This window comes from Trachinotus anak, unplaced genomic scaffold (assembly GCF_046630095.1).
Source record: "Trachinotus anak isolate AG129_WGS33_773 ecotype Australia unplaced genomic scaffold, CSIRO_AGI_Tana_v1 ptg000039l, whole genome shotgun sequence".
NCBI lineage: Eukaryota > Metazoa > Chordata > Actinopteri > Carangiformes > Carangidae > Trachinotus > Trachinotus anak.
The window spans coordinates 1,864,599-1,883,763 of NW_027273890.1; the positions used below are offsets into that span (position 1 = coordinate 1,864,599).

At 40.6% G+C, this 19,165-nt stretch overlaps 2 protein-coding genes across 23 annotated transcripts in view; both read left to right on the forward strand.

Annotated features, from left to right (window-relative positions):
- The window catches only part of ccdc141 (coiled-coil domain containing 141), a 33,724-nt gene extending 24,143 nt beyond the window's left edge, over positions 1 to 9,581 (forward strand). For all 3 annotated transcript variants that reach the window (XM_071472700.1, XM_071472701.1, XM_071472702.1), the window contains 6 exons: positions 250 to 438; positions 653 to 810; positions 1,118 to 1,349; positions 2,383 to 2,726; positions 3,715 to 5,364; positions 7,638 to 9,581. In XM_071472700.1, coding sequence (XP_071328801.1) covers positions 250 to 438; positions 653 to 810; positions 1,118 to 1,349; positions 2,383 to 2,726; positions 3,715 to 5,364; positions 7,638 to 7,920 — 2,856 coding nt within the window. In that variant the 3' untranslated portion in view covers positions 7,921 to 9,581. The remainder of the gene's footprint in view (positions 1 to 249; positions 439 to 652; positions 811 to 1,117; positions 1,350 to 2,382; positions 2,727 to 3,714; positions 5,365 to 7,637) is intronic.
- A 342-nt stretch (positions 9,582 to 9,923) lies between these two features.
- The window catches only part of ttn.2 (titin, tandem duplicate 2), a 213,788-nt gene continuing 204,546 nt past the window's right edge, over positions 9,924 to 19,165 (forward strand). For 11 of the 20 annotated variants that reach the window (XM_071472678.1, XM_071472688.1, XM_071472687.1 and 8 more), the window contains exons 1-2: positions 11,842 to 13,886; positions 15,034 to 15,417. The gene's annotated coding sequence lies outside the window, so the exon portion shown is untranslated. Of the gene's footprint in view, positions 10,408 to 11,834; positions 15,418 to 19,165 lie in introns of those variants that run through there. The other 9 variants (XM_071472682.1, XM_071472683.1, XM_071472679.1 and 6 more) reach the window with 9 other exon arrangements.

Consider the following 19,165-nt stretch of genomic DNA (forward strand, 5'->3'; position numbering starts at 1 on the left):
TCCAGATACAAACCTGGATGTGTAGGATTGTTTGGCCTTGACAGGGGTATGTGCTCTACCAAGTGCCATTCTAATGTTTGTAATGAATTCAGATGACTTTATAGAGAGCAGCCACATTCAATCTTCTTTGATTCAATTTTCCAATAACAATAAAACAGGAAAACTTCTGGTCCAATAATGAAACAATCTGCAGATTATTGATTTTAATGAGTGTCGAAATGCACAGTAATATCACTGTGTTGTTTCCAGCTGGAGAGTCTCAAACAGAAGCAGAATGATGGAGAGAAAGATATAAAGGAAGAGGGAGAGATGGAGCAGAGGAGAGAGAGTGAGACAGAAGAGAAAGATGAAGAGAAAGAAAACAAGTTGAAGGAAAACAGAAAGAGGAAAAAGAAGCAGCAGACGGATAACCGCAGCACACAGGAGGCCACTGACATGGTAAAAATAATCACTTGAAGTTTTATTGAACGCAAAGAGTTCACGTTCTCTGGTTTAAAAAACAGATATAAACAGAAGAACGGAACTAAAAAAAAAATTATACTTATTATTTCATATTCTCATCATCTCATTATAGTTATATTGTAAGGCTGCAATAAAAATGTTAAATATTCTAAAATATTATTGAATTACTGAATCTGTCCTGTGCTTCCAGTATGAGCTGAAGGAGACAGGCCACACCCCTGAACTGACCGCTGAGCATGATGGGAAAGAAGTTCCTGCAAAGAGGCAGACTGCAGCCAGTAGGAAGCCTCCATTACAGAAGAACCGCAGTCAGGAGGCTGATAGACAGACGGTCACCTCAGAGAGCAGGTACACTGAATAAAGGTGCTGATATTCCTGCTCCCCAAAGGATAAACCACAGCTGGAGTACCAACCGTGCAAAGTGGGACACTGCCCTGCACCTGGGGCTTTTGGGGCCCCTCAGGCCTTGGTGCAGGGTTCAAAATTTTCCCATCAAATTTGCTCTAAGTTTATTTGGACAACAACATTGTAATTCAATGTAGTAATTTAATCTTTTATTTGTTTATGGAAGGGGAACCTTTGGCTCAAGTCTCAAGTCTATATCAAAACCTGAACTGTAAAAAATAAAGGTTTATTGTGTTTCTTTCTCCTCCAGCCACAGACAGCAGTTAAGTAGCGAGAAGTTAACTTCCTCCTACTGCTCCACCCACACCTTCAGCCTCTCCCGCTCCCCAGTGGACGTCAACAGACTAGTCCACACCATCCATAGCCAATTACAGCCTGTTGCCACTGACCCTCAGGCCACTCCCCCTCCTTCTGGTATTGGCCCATCATTCACTGACATCCAGAGGGATTTTCAGAGGAAAGAGGTGCAAGAAACAGGACAGGTAGAGTTCCCATCTTGGATAAAACATAACACTGCTACAGGTTACTTAAAAGAGTTAATCTCATGTAGTGTTCCCAAAGGATCAATTTTAGGTCCTTTTTTCCATTTACATGTTGCTACTGTGCTACATATTTCAAAAACACTGCTTTAATTTCATCTCTACGTTGATGATACACAACCATATGCTTCCCCTAAACCTGTTGAAATAAAACATTAAATATAGCCAAACTCATCAGCTATACCTCTAGGCTCAGAATTTCTGCAACTAAATGAATCAAATTCTGAAGTTATTTTTTTTTATTTGGGCTCTCGGCTTTGACAGTTCCTCTATCATCCCAGTGTGGTTGTCATCGTTTATAAATGTATTTGGTTGCAATCTAGGGATTATTTTTAAAATCACAAGGTAATAAAATGAAGCTTCCTTTAGTGGGAGTCAATGAACACAATATTCATCTCGTTACTGACAATACTCAACCGTATGTTTCCCTTAAACCTAAATATTGCCCAACTCATCAACTATACTTAAAGAGCTGTATGTGTCTGCAATTTTCTGTAACCAAATGAATCAAAACCTGACCTCTTTTTCTTCCTTTTATTTGGCCCCCATTTTTGACAACTTCTTTATGATCCCAGTGTGGTTGTTTATCATTTGCTATCAAGGAGTTCACTCTCAGACTAGCATCTTTGCACTGTTTTCCTGTGAGCTTTAGAATAGATTATTGATAATATTTTGATAACATTTAAGGCATTGCATGGTCAGGCTCATTTAGACAATTAAAATGTTAATCTCTTATGAGTACAGTGTCCCTCACCGTTGGACCTCCCTGTCTGAGCATCCGAGATAAAACCTGTATTATGTTTTAAATCACTTTTTAGAGGTCACTTCCACTTTATCTGAAAGGCTTTACTGAAATGTTAACAATTTCAACCTGTGAAGGTCTGCAGAAAACCTTTTTATGAGTTCTGATTAGCTTTTAGTTTTACTGTATAACAGCAGTGATTCATCAGTCTAATACTCAGTCCTTTTTACTCAGGATGCATCAACAGGAGGCTTGTCGGAGGCAGAGCTCCAGCAACAAGAAGTGATGACAGAGGACTCGTTGTCCAATGATGAATATGAGTGTGTGTCACCTGACGACATTTCCCTGCCACCACTGGCAGAGACACCAGAGTCCAGCATGGCCCAATCAGACATTGAGGAGGGTTATTGTTTCAGTTCCCACAGCATCCACATCAACCAGTACAGCCAACAGTACCATGTCCAGTCAGAGCACAGTGGGACTCTTACTGCTACTGGTGCAGTCCATCAAGAGAGAGAGTCCAGTCAGACAGAGGGTTATCCCACTCCTCCAGTCTCCAGTCTTCACAGCAGCACCAGGTCTGTTTTAGGAAGAATCGCAGTCACATCAGAAAACAGCAAGATCCCTTTGTATGTTGTTACAATTGTAGGCACAGCAGAAGCTGGCCACATCAATATGAAAGCTACACTAAGTGCACAAAAGTCTGTGGACACCTGAATATTCTCTCTGTATGTGACATTGAAACATGTCATTGCAACACAATGGACATTAGACTTTTAAACAAACGTTGAACCCAGCTGCAAGATTTACTCCCTTTAAGCCACAATAACAGGGGTCAAGGTTCTGTGCAGGGGACTGTTCAAGGCCCCCCACACCAAAAAACTTTATGGACTTGTTTTGGCCAAACCAGAAAAAGCCAACCTAGCCCTAGTCGAGTAATGTATGTTGACAGACTCATGACTGACTGCAAACCATGCTGCAGGAAGAACTTGATCAATTCAAGCTAAGAGGATAGCGTAACAGTATGATCATCCTTAATCAAAACAAATGCTTCATCTCAAACTTGACCATATGTGAACTTATACACAAGTGTCATGGACATTTTTGACAGCTCTACAAATAAATCCCTTAACTATCATAGCATCATTCATAAGTTGTTTCATGATTTTGGCAGACTAGTTTGCTCCATCCAAAATGGTTTGGCTCTTAGTGTAGGACTCTGAAGGTTAAGGATGTTTATACTCTACACTTCCTCTTAACACAAGCAGCCATATTTTCCCCAAACAAGCATGTTTTAAGTAATGTTTTCAGTAATGACCTGAGAAAGCATATAATAGCTTTTGGTACTTGACAGTTTGATACTCAGTGGTGCCAGGTTACGGTCAGTACTCAGAACATACACAGCCTTTCTAGGATAAGGACAATCTAATAGGACAGTGAGGACATGAAACAAATGTCACAGGATGCATTTGAAATCTGAAAGTGGCAGTTTCTCGATATGGGGTGTAGCCCACTAATTCACCAGGAAACCATCCAGATTTAAGATTTTGTTTCTCTGTGTCACAGGTTCAGATCAGAGTCCACCTTGTTTGTCCAGAGTCCACTGGCAGTTCCTGCTCCAAGCCTCCTCACCAGCACTCTGTGCACTATCCTGAGGACTGAAGAAACCAGCACAGCTAACATCTCCCAGATTGTTGACCTTTCTCTGGACAGCTCTAAAACAAACTTTGTCCCAGGATCTAACCCAGTCCACAACTGCAACACTACAGACAGTTGTTATAGCAAGGAAAATGATGTACCTGACAAGAGGACCCCCTCCAAGACTGAGCCCTTAAATGATCACAAGAGTCAGTATAACCAGCCTCAGAGGAGTACAGGTACTCAGGATAAGAGCACCCCAAATCTCACATATAAAAGTGAGACCTTTCCACAGACTGACGGCATTACCCATCCTGCAGAGCTTGATCAGTGCTCCACCCTCCCCAAGTCCAGCTACTGTCCTCAGCCCTTTAATGGCCCAGACTCTGATCTCCACATGGACAAGATCCCGCTGCAAAAAACTAGGATCCTCAAATGCGGAACTATTTTTCCTCAAATCAGAACTGTCAGTGGTGAAGACAAGAATTTTACACACTCCGTCTCTGACTCAAAAATTGGCTTCAATCTGGACATAAATTCCTGCCAAATAAGAGAGGAAACATCCCCAGTCTCCAAACCTCAAAGGGACAGTTTCACTAGCACGAGTAGAGTTACCCAGCAAACCATTTCCATGAAATCCTCCCTTGAAGACCCTTATTGCGATTTGCCACAGGCTAGCAGCAGCCTCAGTTCACCCCACGAAAGCCTGTTATTTCAGAGTAAGACGTTGCCACAGAACAATCTGGTCCCCCTGCCCAGAGGGTTTGCTCAAAGCCCCAGTTTCGCAGATTCTGCTGTCCACAAAGACAACAACCTTCCACGAGACACTTACCAAGATTCTAGGAGTGGCCTTGATCAGGGTTTATCTTCTTCCCAAACCAGCAAGGAAACATCTTCAGTGAACAAGCCCCAAAACAGCAACCATACCACAGCCACTACTATCACCCAACAATCTGTTAACTGCCAGTCCTCCCCTTCAGACAGTTGTGGCAAAGTGCCACAGGCTAGCAGCACTTTCAGGTCAAAAAAAGAAAGCCCATCCACTCAGGGTAGTGGTGATCTACCTGATGCCCATGCCCCCAATCTTCCAGAGCTAAACAACATTGACAACATTAGTATATCCAGCAGTACCATCACCAGCAGAGACCTCCATGAGTCCTTGACCTCGACCTGTACCCAGCAGTGTATGCATGACCATGGCATGACCCCCAGCAGCTCTGCCAAGCCCGCTGCTCCAGGTCAGCCTGGGGCACAGACCCAAGCTTTGGCTCTGCAGGCTAACCCGCATGTCACACCCCCTTCCTCTCCACCTCATCTACTAACTTCAGACCAAGACCCAGACATTTGTCAGCCCATGGCCATCCGTGAGGAGATCAGGCTTACTCCTCAGATCCAAGGGCCTCCCCTCCCTGCTCTTCCTCTTCCCCGGGCCCAGACAGAGTCTCTTCCCCAGGGAAAAGCCTCTAAAGCTGGCCCTCCCTGCTTCACCAGGCCCCTGTCTAGAGCTACTGTCATGGAGGGCTCTCCAGTGACGCTAGAGGTGGAGGTGACGAGACACCCAGAGCCCACACTCACCTGGTGGGTAGCATACAACCAGCTCCACAATAACACAAGCTAATTCAATAACAGTCTTTGCGAGAGTTGTAGAACAGTTTTTTTTTTTTACAATTTTGGCGCTTTCCTGTTGTCTGTCGTGCATTGGTGATGTAAACCTACACTATGTTTTGGTTATAACCCACCTTGAGTCTATCCTTATGAGCAACAACGCTGTTCAGTAAAGACTCTTGTTAATGCAGGTGTAAGTAATCGAGACATCTGTCCCCTATCATCTGTATGGTAATACTTATAGGATAATTGGACTATTTGGACCACTACTCACGGGTGGTGCTAACTTTGGTCTTGCCACCTCTATTTTACATTTGGGGAAACAAGGACTCACGGAAAACAAGGTATACCAGGGCAAGCAGCACAAGCCTCCTACAGCTTTCCAAATAAACGTGAGGTAAAGACTTAGGGCCAAACATTTGAAATGATTCATGACTCCTTTTTTTCCCTAAATCTCTACAACAGAGGTGGCAAGACCAAAGTTAGCACAACTTATAGACCCACAATAGCCACACAAGTGAACTGTGCATATCTTCCTCAACACCTGACCATGCTATAAACCTACTTTAAAGATTAAATATATTTTTAGTTTTGACTAGCTCAGATGGAGAGGTTATGACCTGAACAGTTGTGCCTCTCTACGGCTTTCCATCAGTTAAGAAGACAATGTAAACATCCTAACAAGCTATATAGCCCTGCTGTTCCTTGGAAGTTGCACATTAGCTAGCAAGTATCGTGTTAGCTTTCACACCAAGTGAAATTTGTATTCGAGGGGTAGCAACTTATATTCAGCAACATGCTGCATGTAAAACAAACTGATTGGTTGATGGTCAGGAGGAGAATTCAAAACATTTACAATAAGCAAATCTGTATAACATATAACTGTTACATCAATGTCTCTGAATGATACTTGTGCAAGCTGACAGAGAAGCATGTTCAAGCCCTCATTTGATGCTTGGAGCACTGGATGCACCCTTCAGACATCAGGTAGAGACACTGGGAGCTGTTGAGGGGAGCCAATGTGGTAAAACAGTTGTTGCTGGGGGTGTTGATGTATCCTGACACATTGGGATGTTGCTGGCTTGCATAGATAATTGTTAACATGAGCCTTTTCATGTGCATCACACACCAATGTTGTGTGTTGGCACTAACTTTTAACACATCAAGCACCAATTCAGCTCAAAATGTCACCACCATGGAGCTGGTTTAAACCCCTTCTCTACTCCTGTGTAGTTTTACGTAGGCATTTACGTGAGGCTTGGAAGTGAAGTGACAATTTAATTCAATTCAATTCAATTTTATTTGTATAGCGCCAAATCATAATATACATTATCTCAAGGCACTTTACAGGGTCAGGTCAAGACCTTACTTTGTTACAGAGAAAAACCCAACAGTTCCCACAAAGAGCAGCACTTGGCGACAGGGGGGAGGAAAAACTCCCTTTTAACAGGAAAAAACCTCCAACAGAACCGGGCTCAGGGTGGGGGGGTCTGCCTCGACCGGTTGGGTTTAGGAGGAGATAAAAAAGGGGGGGTGGGGGGAGGAGAGAGGAGAAAAGAGAGAGAGAGAGACCAGGAACAGCTGTGTAGGTAATGGTGTTATCAATAATAATGACAGCTAACAGTGGTTAATAGTAAAGATGAGTAGTGGTGGATCTGGATCCTGCTGCTCCCGAGGCAGAGAGACCTGCAGAATGAGGACAGAGAGAGGGAGAGAGAGGAGAAGCACAAACTACGGGAGAGAAAAAACAACAAAGTTAATGGCATAAAGTAGTTGAGAGAGAGAGAGAGAGAGAGAGAGAGAGAGAGAGAGAGCCCAGTGAATCATGGGAATCCCCCAGCAGTCTATCTCTTAATGTGTGTTAATGTTATATTGCAGTTTGATAATAACATTACATTATCCTTAGACACTCTTTTGCTTTCTGATTTTCACTTGAGTAATTAATTACTGATTAACATAAGTTTGCTAGTTAACTGTGTGTTGTGATTCCTAAGGGTGGTTTTATTCTGTTTGTGATGCAGTAACAAAACAAACACAGTGAAACTAACACTGAGCACTGAAATACAAACCAACACCGCTTCAAAATAAGGGTTGAATTTTACACATCACATTATTACTCACACATTTTTGCAACACAACAAGATTTAGAGTATAAATATGTATTGTATCAGAGCTGTTGTCAGCCCTCCACTGGCTCTGAGTGAGGCTATGTGCTGTCTGACCTCCTGTCATCGTGATCGCTCCAGGTTTAAAGATGGAGGTGTGTCAGCCACCAGCCCAGTCCCAGCGGGAGTCTGCAAGGATGGGAAACACTTCCTGTTTGTCACAAAGTCATCCAACTCAGACGACGGGATACACGAGGCGCATGTTGCCAACCATCATGACTCGCAACGGACAGCTGGTAACAGCAGCAGCAGCAGTGATAAGTGGCTGATGGCCGAAGTGTTTGACATCATCAGTGCAGACTGGCAGACCTGGTTTGGTACACTGTGTGTTCTCCTGTGGCTTCTCTACCTGATTGTACTCTAATGACTCTTTCCCACCATGGGACCTGAATGACCTGTAGCCTGGAACTCCATGACCGGAACTTATAAGAATCTTGTGCTTCCACTGTGTGTTTTGGATATACAGTACTGAAAGTTTAGACACTAAAAGTGAGGATGTTTTTAAAAAAATTACACATAGTTTCTATTTCTCTTTGAACTACATTCAAAGTGAAGCAAAGAAAAGAACCCTAAATCAGATCAGTATTTGCTTTGACCCCCTTTTAACCAGCACCAGTTCTCCTCAGTACACCTGCACGCAGTACTTAGCAGGTAGGTTGTTCCAGCATCTTGGAGAACCTGCCACAGTTTCACATGTGAGTTGACTGATTGTTCATTTCCTGTAGTGGAAAAGGACTATAATAAAACTCCTTCTCAACCTTGGGTCTGGACTCCAGATTTGTAGGGTTGATAATATTTATATTTATTTGAAACATATGTAATGAAAATCTAAATGTTCATAATTTAAAAATTTTAAGGAGAATTTAGGGACCTAAAAACAGAGTGGAAAGCCAGACAAAGGTTGAGAAACCCCATGAAATCTCTGTGTAATCATTGTCTTCCATGTTATATTTTATTGTTGCCTTATGTTTATTCGATATATTTGAGTTGAAATGAATTTTTCAGTCATTCTGTTGCTAAAGCAGATGAAAAAAAATTAAGCAGAAATGTCAGATGATGATGAAGCTACGACATTTTTGTATGGAAGCTTATTTCTGTCAAGACAATAAACAAAAGAAACAACCAAAAAAAGGAGAAGACATAAAGAACACATTCATGACACAAAACTTTAGTACAGTAAGTAGTAAGTTACATGATTAGTAACTAGTGATCAGTCATTTTCCCTTTATGATTTTCACATTCTGTCAGTTATATTAAGCAATTATCTTGAGACAGAAAATTGAACTAGTTATAATTTTAAGGACAAAATTATCAGGTAATAAATTTTTTAGGTAATTCCAAATTTTGACCTGTAAGACTTTCTTAGTCTAGATTTAAATAGTGAAAATTATAAGATACAAAATCATTACACCGTCATGTAAATTGTGAAATAAGTCATAATGTCAATTTCACTTTGTCAAAATGTTATTAAGTCATAATCCTGAGATAGCAGGTCACTCTAGGTCAGTTTTTTTTTTTAAGAAAAGCCAAAATTATTAATCAGTATAGTCTGAAAAAAATCAGAAGTATTTAAATATCTCAAAATCTTGAGTGTAATTTTGACTTTCTACATATAAGTTTGTCTTAAAATTAAGACTTAATGTCTTCACAATTTTGATGTCTAAGTGCTAAATAATTAAGAACTCAGAATATTATTAGATATTAATTGAGTCAAAGTTTTAACTTGTTCTTTTAGATTTTCTTTTTCTATTCTTGGCAGAAGTAGGCTTCCATATTATTCAAAAGAAGAAGGTAAATTATCTCCTCAGATAATGACTTTATGTTGGGGTCTTTACTACAGCCAGCGTCATCACTTATCACATTAATGCTGTCTATGTATGTGAATAGAGCACTGAAGATGAATCCTTTAATAACTGACATTGGTAGTAGTTGGTGTTAATGAAGATATAAATGATAAGTTTTTGCTTGTGCCCTCAAAATCTCACCTTGCCTAATAAATAAATGTCATCTTGCTTCAAACCTGTACACCATGTGTATAACAGACTTCAGTACAATATAACTGTGTTTCTGTTGTGCGCCTCTATTATCACTGACTCAACAGGTCAGTGTCTCAACTGAATCCACGTGAATTCTTATTGAAACACAGATTCACTCTAGTAATTAGGGTTAATAATGGATAATTAATGTCGATTTTAATTAGATTCAACCAAAGCTCTATGTTCGCTGTTACTTGGTTATTCGGGTTAAGCACATCTGTCTGCGGGAGAAGGAAGTGTCGCGGTAAATCTACGTCATCCACGTCATGTCGCAGCCTGCTGAGGGCGCAGCGGAGTAATTCAGAGCATGGCGGGAAAGTGAGAAATGTCCGCTGTTATGTCATTAATTGGCGCGCTGCTCCCGTCCCGCCGTGCGCAGGTAGACAGGTGTGCGAGGGAGGAACTATGGTAACAGCGGCGCATGATTCAATCACAGGTTTTTAGGTTAGTTTGTGCGCAAGTTGAGTCAAAATTACACTGTCATCATTTGACTTTGGATTAAAAGTGAGTTAAATATTTCTGATTGGCCATCGACACGCTGGACTGCGACGGCAGGAAGTGTCGCGGTGAATCTACGTCATAACGTCATGTCGTAGCGTCGCCTGTCTCATCCAGCAGCGATGCTCTTCACCCTCCACTTTCTACCTGTGTCTCTAATTAAAATGAGCAGAAACCACAGGGAGGAGAAGGAACATGTTTAGTTCTCCAAGGAAACAGCTTAGGAACTCTATGAAATGTTGGCTAAGTCGGAAGTGAACTTTTGAAAAGTGAAACGATGCTGTTTGCGCCGTGAGACTGTGCAGCCTGATGATGACGTATGTTCCTGATGATGTCTGATTACACTGGGGAACAATTTGAAAAAACTTTCTGTTGAGTTAGATTTTTACGCTGATTGAAACTAAAACTGGCAGCTGATTCCAAAACTGCAGTCAGTTTTTTCCTAGCACGTCCAGTTTTCCTCCGCAGCTCAGCCTCCAGATGAGCAAAGCTCCACTGATCAGCTGTAGAAAGACCTGCCAGCTGATCACGACTGGACTCATCAGCGACCTGGCGACTTGTCTGTGCAGTCACAACGGGTCAGGACCATCAACATCTGTTCAACAGGTCAGTACCATCAATATCTGCCCAACGGGTCAGTACCATCAATATCTGTTCAACAGGTCAGCACCATCAATATCTGCCCAACGGGTCAGCACCATCAATATCTGCCCAACGGGTCAGCACCATCAATATCTGCCCAACAGGTCAGCACCATCAATATCTGCCCAACAGGTCAGCACCATCAATATCTGTTCAACAGGTCAGTACCATCAATATCTGCCCAACGGGTCAGCACCATCAATATCTGCCCAACGGGTCAGCACCATCAATATCTGCCCAACGGGTCAGCACCATCAATATCTGTTCAACGGGTCAGGACCATCAATATCTGCCCAACAGGTCAGCACCATCAATATCTGTTCAACAGGTCAGTACCATCAATATCTGCCCAACAGGTCAGCACCATCAATATCTGCCCAACGGGTCAGCACCATCAATATCTGTTCAACGGGTCAGCACCATCAATATCTGTTCAACGGGTCAGCACCATCAATATCTGTTCAACGGGTCAGGACCATCAACATCTGTTCAACAGGTCAGTACCATCAATATCTGTTCAACAGGTCAGCACCATCAATATCTGTTCAACAGGTCAGTACCATCAATATCTGCCCAACATGTCAGCACCATCAATATCTGCCCAACGGGTCAGCACCATCAATATCTGTTCAACGGGTCAGCACCATCAATATCTGCCCAACGGGTCAGCACCATCAATATCTGTTCAACGGGTCAGGACCATCAATATCTGCCCAACGGGTCAGCACCATCAATATCTGTTCAACGGGTCAGCACCATCAATATCTGCCCAACGGGTCAGCACCATCAATATCTGCCCAACAGGTCAGCACCATCAATATCTGCCCAACGGGTGAGCACCATCAATATCTGCCCAACGGGTCAGCACCATCAATATCTGTTCAACGGGTCAGCACCATCAATATCTGTTCAACGGGTCAGGACCATCAATATCTGCCCAACGGGTCAGCACCATCAATATCTGCCCAACGGGTCAGCACCATCAATATCTGTTCAACGGGTCAGGACCATCAATATCTGCTCAACAGGTCAGGACCATCAATATCTGCTCAACAGGTCAGTACCATCAATATCTGCCCAACGGGTCAGTACCATCAATATCTGCTCAACGGGTCAGGACCATCAATATCTGCTCAACGGGTCAGGACCATCAATATCTGCAAACAGAAAGCTGGCATAGAAGGAAGTAAGAGGATTCGTGCTGGCTTTTCTCTTAACCTTGTAACCATGGGTATACCGTTGTAAGTTATATTTCATTTTATGCTGTTTTTTTTTAGTTTTCAAAGCTTGTAACTATTCCATCTTAGTACAGTATTTTTCATATGTTTTAAGAAAACGGGGATCCTATAGTTCAAAAACTTGACGTGATAGAGAAAAACTGAGATCAGTTTTGGATTCCGCGCCCAAAAATGAGTTAAAAACAGCTGTCAGACCTAACTCAACAAAAACTGTGTTCCCCAGTGTTACTGATACGAGTAACCAATACAACTTGTTGTTAGCGTTGGTTCGGTGTAGAAATCACCTCAAATCTTTCTCTGTGTAGCGAATTACTCATTAAGCCCCATGTGCAGTTTGGCACATCAGTGGATTAAAAATAAATACAAGTTACAAGAGTGATATAATTTTGGAGGAGGCGCCTCCTCCCGTCTGATTTTGAATCTCTTGTGCCTTTATTCCTCTGTAGAAAATCATCCAGGTCTCAAACAGGCTGGTTTACTAATGTGATTCTGCTCTACACATTAACTATGCAAAAAGTGAAGAAAGAAAGTATTTAGCCTGCATGAACCAGGTTAAATAAAATTATTTTTTCTTTTCTCCACCTCTTGTTTTCCACTTTACTGAAAACATAGTCTCGGACTTCATGGGCTGCATATATATTGTATGTTCCTGTAAATGTAATGATTATAATTGTAAAAAGTTTCTGTTTAGTTATCAGGTTTGCTCTCAGCATGGTCCTCTGTGACATCGCGCTCACAAATCGTAGTGTAAACAGTAAAAACGTTATTTTTCCACTGTTATCCAGCAGCAGTCCATGTCCTCAGGGATCTGTACCTGACACCACACCTGTCTGCACCTGTCTGGATGTCTACACACCGCGCAGTCCGCGCTGTTCTCCGGGAACCAGCTGCCTGTCTCCGGGAACTTTGGATGCGGTCACTCCGGGCAGAGAGAAGAGGTCTGTGGAGTGACTGTGAACCTGTGGATGCTGGACATCATGCACACAGACAAGTGAAAAAGAAAGTTTCTTTCCAAAAAATCAGGGTAAGTTGTGTCGAAGTTACAAATGGAGCTAGCTTAAACTGCAGGCTAAAGTTAGCCAACAAACAAGGTGAGGAACTGACAGGTGAGAAGGGTTACCTGTGTAAAGTCTACTACTCCATCTGTATTATCAGCTTCGTTTTAAGTAACAGCGGTAAAAGTACACAAGTATTTTCAGCTTCGTTTTAAGTAACAGCATTAAAAGTACACAGATATTATGAGGTTCATTTAAAGTATCAATAATAAAAGACCACAAGTATTACTAGCGTCATTTTAAGTATCAGCCGTAAAGGTATCATCAGCTTCATGTGAGTAAAGTGTCACAGTAGAAGTACACAAGTATCATCAGCTTCATGTGAGTAAGGTGTCACAGTAGAAGTACACAAGTATCATCAGCTTCATGTGAGTAAGGTGTCACAGTAGAATTACACAAGTATTATCAGCTATCACAGTGATTTTCTTATACATGAAGCTCAATAAACAGATGTGAAATCACTAATAGTGTAGTTTATATGCTCATCATATGTTTTTATGTAAATATCTGATGAAGTAACCATTGCCAATAGCTGTCAAATCAATAACAAAACTGATGGATGATTTGAAAAGTGATCAGTGGTTGAGCTGAGTCATGGTGTAACTGTCCTTATGTGTCTTTCTGAGGTCGTGATTGGTTACTTTGATTGACAGGGAAACCTCTAAAGCTCAGCACTGATCTGATTGGCTGGACTGGGGTTATGAAACGCATACAGAGAGATAAAGGGAGCCACTTTCGGCTGCTACATGCATGCTGGGAAACGGAGTGAGTCTGATTTCAGAGCTGGGACCTGTATCATGAAGCTCCATTCAGATGGGTGGACATCACATGGGGAGGATGAAACCTTCACTGTGCTCCTTGGTAATTTAACTCATCGTTCAAGATGACAACTTAACCAACTTAACTGAGTCAGATATACAACACATGTTGATCTGATTAAGTGTGACTTAAATTCCTGAGGATGTCATTATCTCTGATGTCCATCCAGAATAAAACTCCAGAAATCCACTTCGAAACTAGAGGAAAAATAGACTGTAGAACTTCATTCACAATCCTCCCGTTTTTAAGTTTCCCTCAGTATCACAGTGATCCAGGGGCAGTTGTGTGAACATGATGATACACTGCAGACAGGAGCTGATCACAGCTGATTCATCTGCTGTTCATGGGAACAATTTGGGCTGCAATAAACATTTATGTTCATTAGTGATTATTTTTATTAATCATTTAGTTGCTGAGCCAATCAACTAATTGTATCATCTGTAGAGCCAGTTTGACAACATCAAAAACATTAGATTGTCCCCATTTTTACACAAAAGTCAAATTTAACACTGAGCTGATGAAATGAAGCAGAGAGATCCATCACAACATGAATTGAATAGTATAAGAAGCTATAGAATAATATCCACTGTTCAGTGAATGCTCTCATGATGAACAAAATATCCTGAATATATTAGTGAAAAATATTAGTATTAAGGCAGTTTCTGCTGCTGCAGAGAAGAGGTTTGACTTTAGGATTTTTATTTTATTGTTTTTTATGATACATAAATACAGCAACATTGTAGAATAAAAGGCATTTTCTTTGTGTTTGATCCATAAAATGTCAAAAAATGGTGACAAATTTTTCAGAGTCCAAGCTGACGTCCTCAGATGTATTTTTCTGTCCAAACGACTGAAAACCTGAACATACTCAGTTAAGTGTCACAGAGGACTAACAAAACATTCACATCTGAGGAGCTGGAATCAGTGAATTTATGACATTCTTCTTAAAAACAATACATTTCTTGTCAAATTTGTTGCCGAAAAAGTTTTTGTGAATCACTTCAGGTCTACACACAAAACCCAGTGTATTTTATGACATTTTATAATTCGATCAGATCAGCTGAGTTAATAATTGCTGGATTAACCAATGATTGAAAGAAGTCGGTGTTATAATGTGAACTCTTCAGACGTGTCACTCTTCTACATTTTGTGTAAATCAGGAAACATCTCTCGTCTGTCTCTTTGTTAGGTAAACCAGCTGACAGGTGTGACAACTTGCATAAAATGGCTCCCCTGCCCTCCCATGATTCCCTGCAGTGCCGGGCGAGGCCGACCAATGGCGCAGCTTGTCCTTTGTGATGTCACAGCGGTATAAAGCCCCCCGCTGCCCGGCTGCCTGCTCTGAGCAGAGTCAGCGTTCCCGGCCTGGACGCCTCGGCTGGAGGGACTGCTGTCAGGAGGAAAAACAAAACTACACGGCGCTGACAGCCTGTAGTTTTGTTTTTTTTGGGGTTCCTTTGAGGCTCAGCTGTTCTCACTTTGGATTTTCTGACTGAATTTTCTGGATAAAGAGGTTTTTGATCTTTCGCAGACAGCCCGACTGTGGGCATCCCAGGCATCCTTGTGCAGACAAGTAAGTGTCTTTAAAGTTTTCAAGAGTGTGATTGACAAACTGCAGCTGACTGACACCTGCTGGATTTACACTTTAACACCTAGACCTTTGTCGTCTAACACACACAGGCCTGACTCAACATTTCCTGCCAGACTTTATTTTATTTTTAGTCACTTTTTTTTAAATGACACTGCCGTATTATAGACTTTCTGCTGCTTTTCCCTGTTGAAGGTTATAATGGGACGTCCCAGAATAGCTGCTGATACCATCAGAGTGGACTGTCAGCTGGGCGGCTGATGGCTTTTTAAGGGAATCAGCAGTAGGGCTATCAGTTGCTCCTCCAGCTATGTGCCACATGGTGGCTGTCAATCAAATGGAGGTGTGGTGGAGGGGAGGGGGCTGTGGGGTGACTGTTATTTATAGTGCTTGGTGTCCTGTCTTGTCCCCACCCCCGTTGTTACATTACAGCTTTGTGCCTTAAGCGTCTGACTGAGAGCAGGGACACTTCAGTGAGCTTTTATTGTGGAGGAGAGGGAACAGCTGTTGATCTATCCTTAAGGGTTTATACTGTTTTTATTGTAAAAATGAGAGTGTGGGCTGGAGGGAGGCTCTGGCTGATCTGTAGTACTTTTTAACAAAGTTAAAAGTCTATGTTAATGTCTCAGTAGTTTGATCATTGCTATTCTAACTGTTGTTTGAGCAGAGTAGATTTTCAGCCAAGTACTTGTATATTCTGTTCTTATATTTTTGTATTTAGGGTTTCTTCCTGTCAAAGGTCTGCGTTGAAATAAGAGCAAACTAAATTTAAAATGTGCTGATGTGTCTCCAGACATGAATCCTGTTTGTGATGCTGAATCTGATTTCACAGTTTGAGGCGATGCTTTGAGAATAACCAGAGTGGGGTTTAAGGGGCAGCCCAGTTATTATGAATATTTTATAAATTAAATCTGTTTTTAATTTAAAAATATATCTCCCGGGGGAGGACAGAGGTAGAAAGGCAAAATTATTTGACTCTGAATTTTAAAGTTAAAAAGAGGAAGAGAAACATGAATAATTAAATAAATATAAGTCAATTTAATTAAATTAAAATCAAGTTGAGAAGCTTCTAAGACAAAATACAAAGCAAACAACACAAATGATATTGTCACATAAAATGTTTTGTATTGTATCAGAAAAGTAGAGGATAAAAGCTGACAACAAAATAAAATAATAAAACTTCACAAACCATTAGAAAAAGAAGACACGAGAAACAGATAAATTAACAAAATGGCATTTTTTATGTTTTATTTTGGTTTGGTTTGACAGCAGATAATAGAATAAAGATTTATATCCTTTACTAAGTAAAAGAATTGATAACACATTGTAAAAATACTAAAGTACAAGTTACTGCTTTCAAAAGTCCTGAAGTATCATCAGAAAGATAAAGGAATGAATCATTGGCATTAATCTGTGTTTTATTATTACTGATGCATTAATGTGTTCGCATTTTAATGTTTAAACTTTGAACTACAACAATTCATTATATTTATTAAGATGATTGTATGTGACTGATAAAAAATCCTGCTCTGTAAAGTAAGTCAAATGAATGCAGTGAAAATGTAAATATTGCTCAGTCAAAGTATAAATAAATTAACTTTACACAGTCATTTTCAGCTCCTTTGACCCTGTGAGAAACATGCTGGCTTCTTCTCTGACTCACTTCTCATTAGTTTAAGATGACTTACATCCATTCACTTTGATAACATGTGGTTGGGTCATCAGATTAAGTTTAGCTGTAACCAGATCTTTTCTGCTTGGGGTTCAGGAATTCACTGAAACCTGATTTAACTTCTGTACAGACCTGGTTATTTCCCCACAATCTGAAAACCCCTCACCAGGTTTTAAGGGTTTGTGCAGTGAGAAAAAAACTTAACTAAACTAATTGAATTAAATTAAACTAAATTAAATTAGTCCAAACAAGGTTCAAATTCTGTATGTATGTTAGACAACTGAAAATTGTTAAAACTTTATAAAATAAAGTTTAAATGTTGGCTGGAGTTTAACATATTAAACATAATTTACCTCTGAAAATACATCAAAAAGGTTTTCGTGAGGGGCAGAATTTGAAAACCTCTTAAAAACAACCTGATTTTCAAAAGCCCTTAATTAACTTAATGGAAAAATAAGTGGATTTTAATCTGAAAAGAAAACAAATTTACAAAATGCAGATTTGTAAACAAAATTAAGATGAACAAATACCATTACAAGTATCTCTATAATATATCTATATCTATAATTCTAATCTTTAAATTAAATAAATTTTTTGTAATTTCAGAAATTTTGACATTTCAGATTTTGAGTTAATTAGTGGTTAAATTAACAGATCATAATATATTAAGGTTTTTTTCTCCATAGTTGAAAGGTTTTATATTGTAGAAGTTGAAGAAAACAAGAACAGAGATCATTTCTACTTTAAAATGACTTTAACAATTAATTAATTAAGAAAATTACCTGATGGTTAACTAATTGATTGATAGACTAATTATGTTAACTTTGGAGATAAATTTAAGAGTGAATACTTTTCATTTATAATGCATAAAATTATGAGATAATAAACATGATTTGGTCTGCAAGAATAAAATGTTTAAAACAGAGAAATATAACTTTGTTAACATAACGATCTTGTGTAAAATGTGATTTTTGTTCATTTTTACATTCAGGTTTCACTGTTTAGTTTTGATTCATATTTTTTTAGCTGAAATTAGTTTAATAAATTTAATTCAATTTAATTTAATAAATGTATTCATATTTATCATATATTTATTTTCTGTTGGATTTTGTTCTTCATGAATTCACTGCAGAGCATTGAGTTCATGGCTCAGATCCTGGTTCAGATCCTGGTTCAGATTATGGTCCAGATCTGACAGACCAGATGTGTTTTTAGGACCAGAGTGTAAAGGTGCTGTGACGTTTCCTGCAGGTCGTCACTTTAAAGTGACGTGTTGTCAAACAGGAGCAGCTGTCACTGTTTGTTTCATCAAGTGTTGGGAGAATGACAGAAACTCACAGCTGGTCCTCCCTGTCTGTCAGTAGACCTGGACCAAGACCAGGAGGACCTGCTGCCAGCACAGAGACACCAGGGACAAGCAGGGCCAATCATAACCAGACAGGGAGAGTGTGAGCCAACCAGGGCCAGTGAAGGCAGGGCTAATTAGGGTTTAGTCTGGGCCAGCTGAAGCTAGTCGGGGGCCATCCAGGGCCAATCTGTGCCCAAAGTAGAGTCATAATGGACCAACAAGGGCCAATTATAACTCTACATGACCAATCAGGGATAAACAGTGTTGGACTGGAGTCAGTTAGAACCAAACCAGAACAAATGAAAGCAAACCTGGTCCACAAAGGACTGTACAGGCTGAAGTAGGTCAAACCAGGGCCAGAGCCTATCAGAGCCTATCAGAGCCAGGGCCAGTAAGAGTGAACCAGAGCCACCCAGGACCAGGCAGGGCCAATTAAGTCTGATCTGAGTGCAAACCAGGGCCAACAAGAGACAAAACAAACTAAAGGCAGGGGCAGTAGGAGCCAAATGTGTTGAATTGGAGCCAAAACCATGAGACAAAGGGGGACAGTTAGGGCCAAATTGGATGAATCAAAGCCAGACCAGTTTAGCCAGGGCCAAATAGGGCAAAGCAGCTTCATCAAGAGCACGTAACCTTTAGCTTCTGACATAACTACAACCACTTTAACGTGACTCCTCTGATATCGCCTTGTGTCATAATGAACTTGTCAGTGT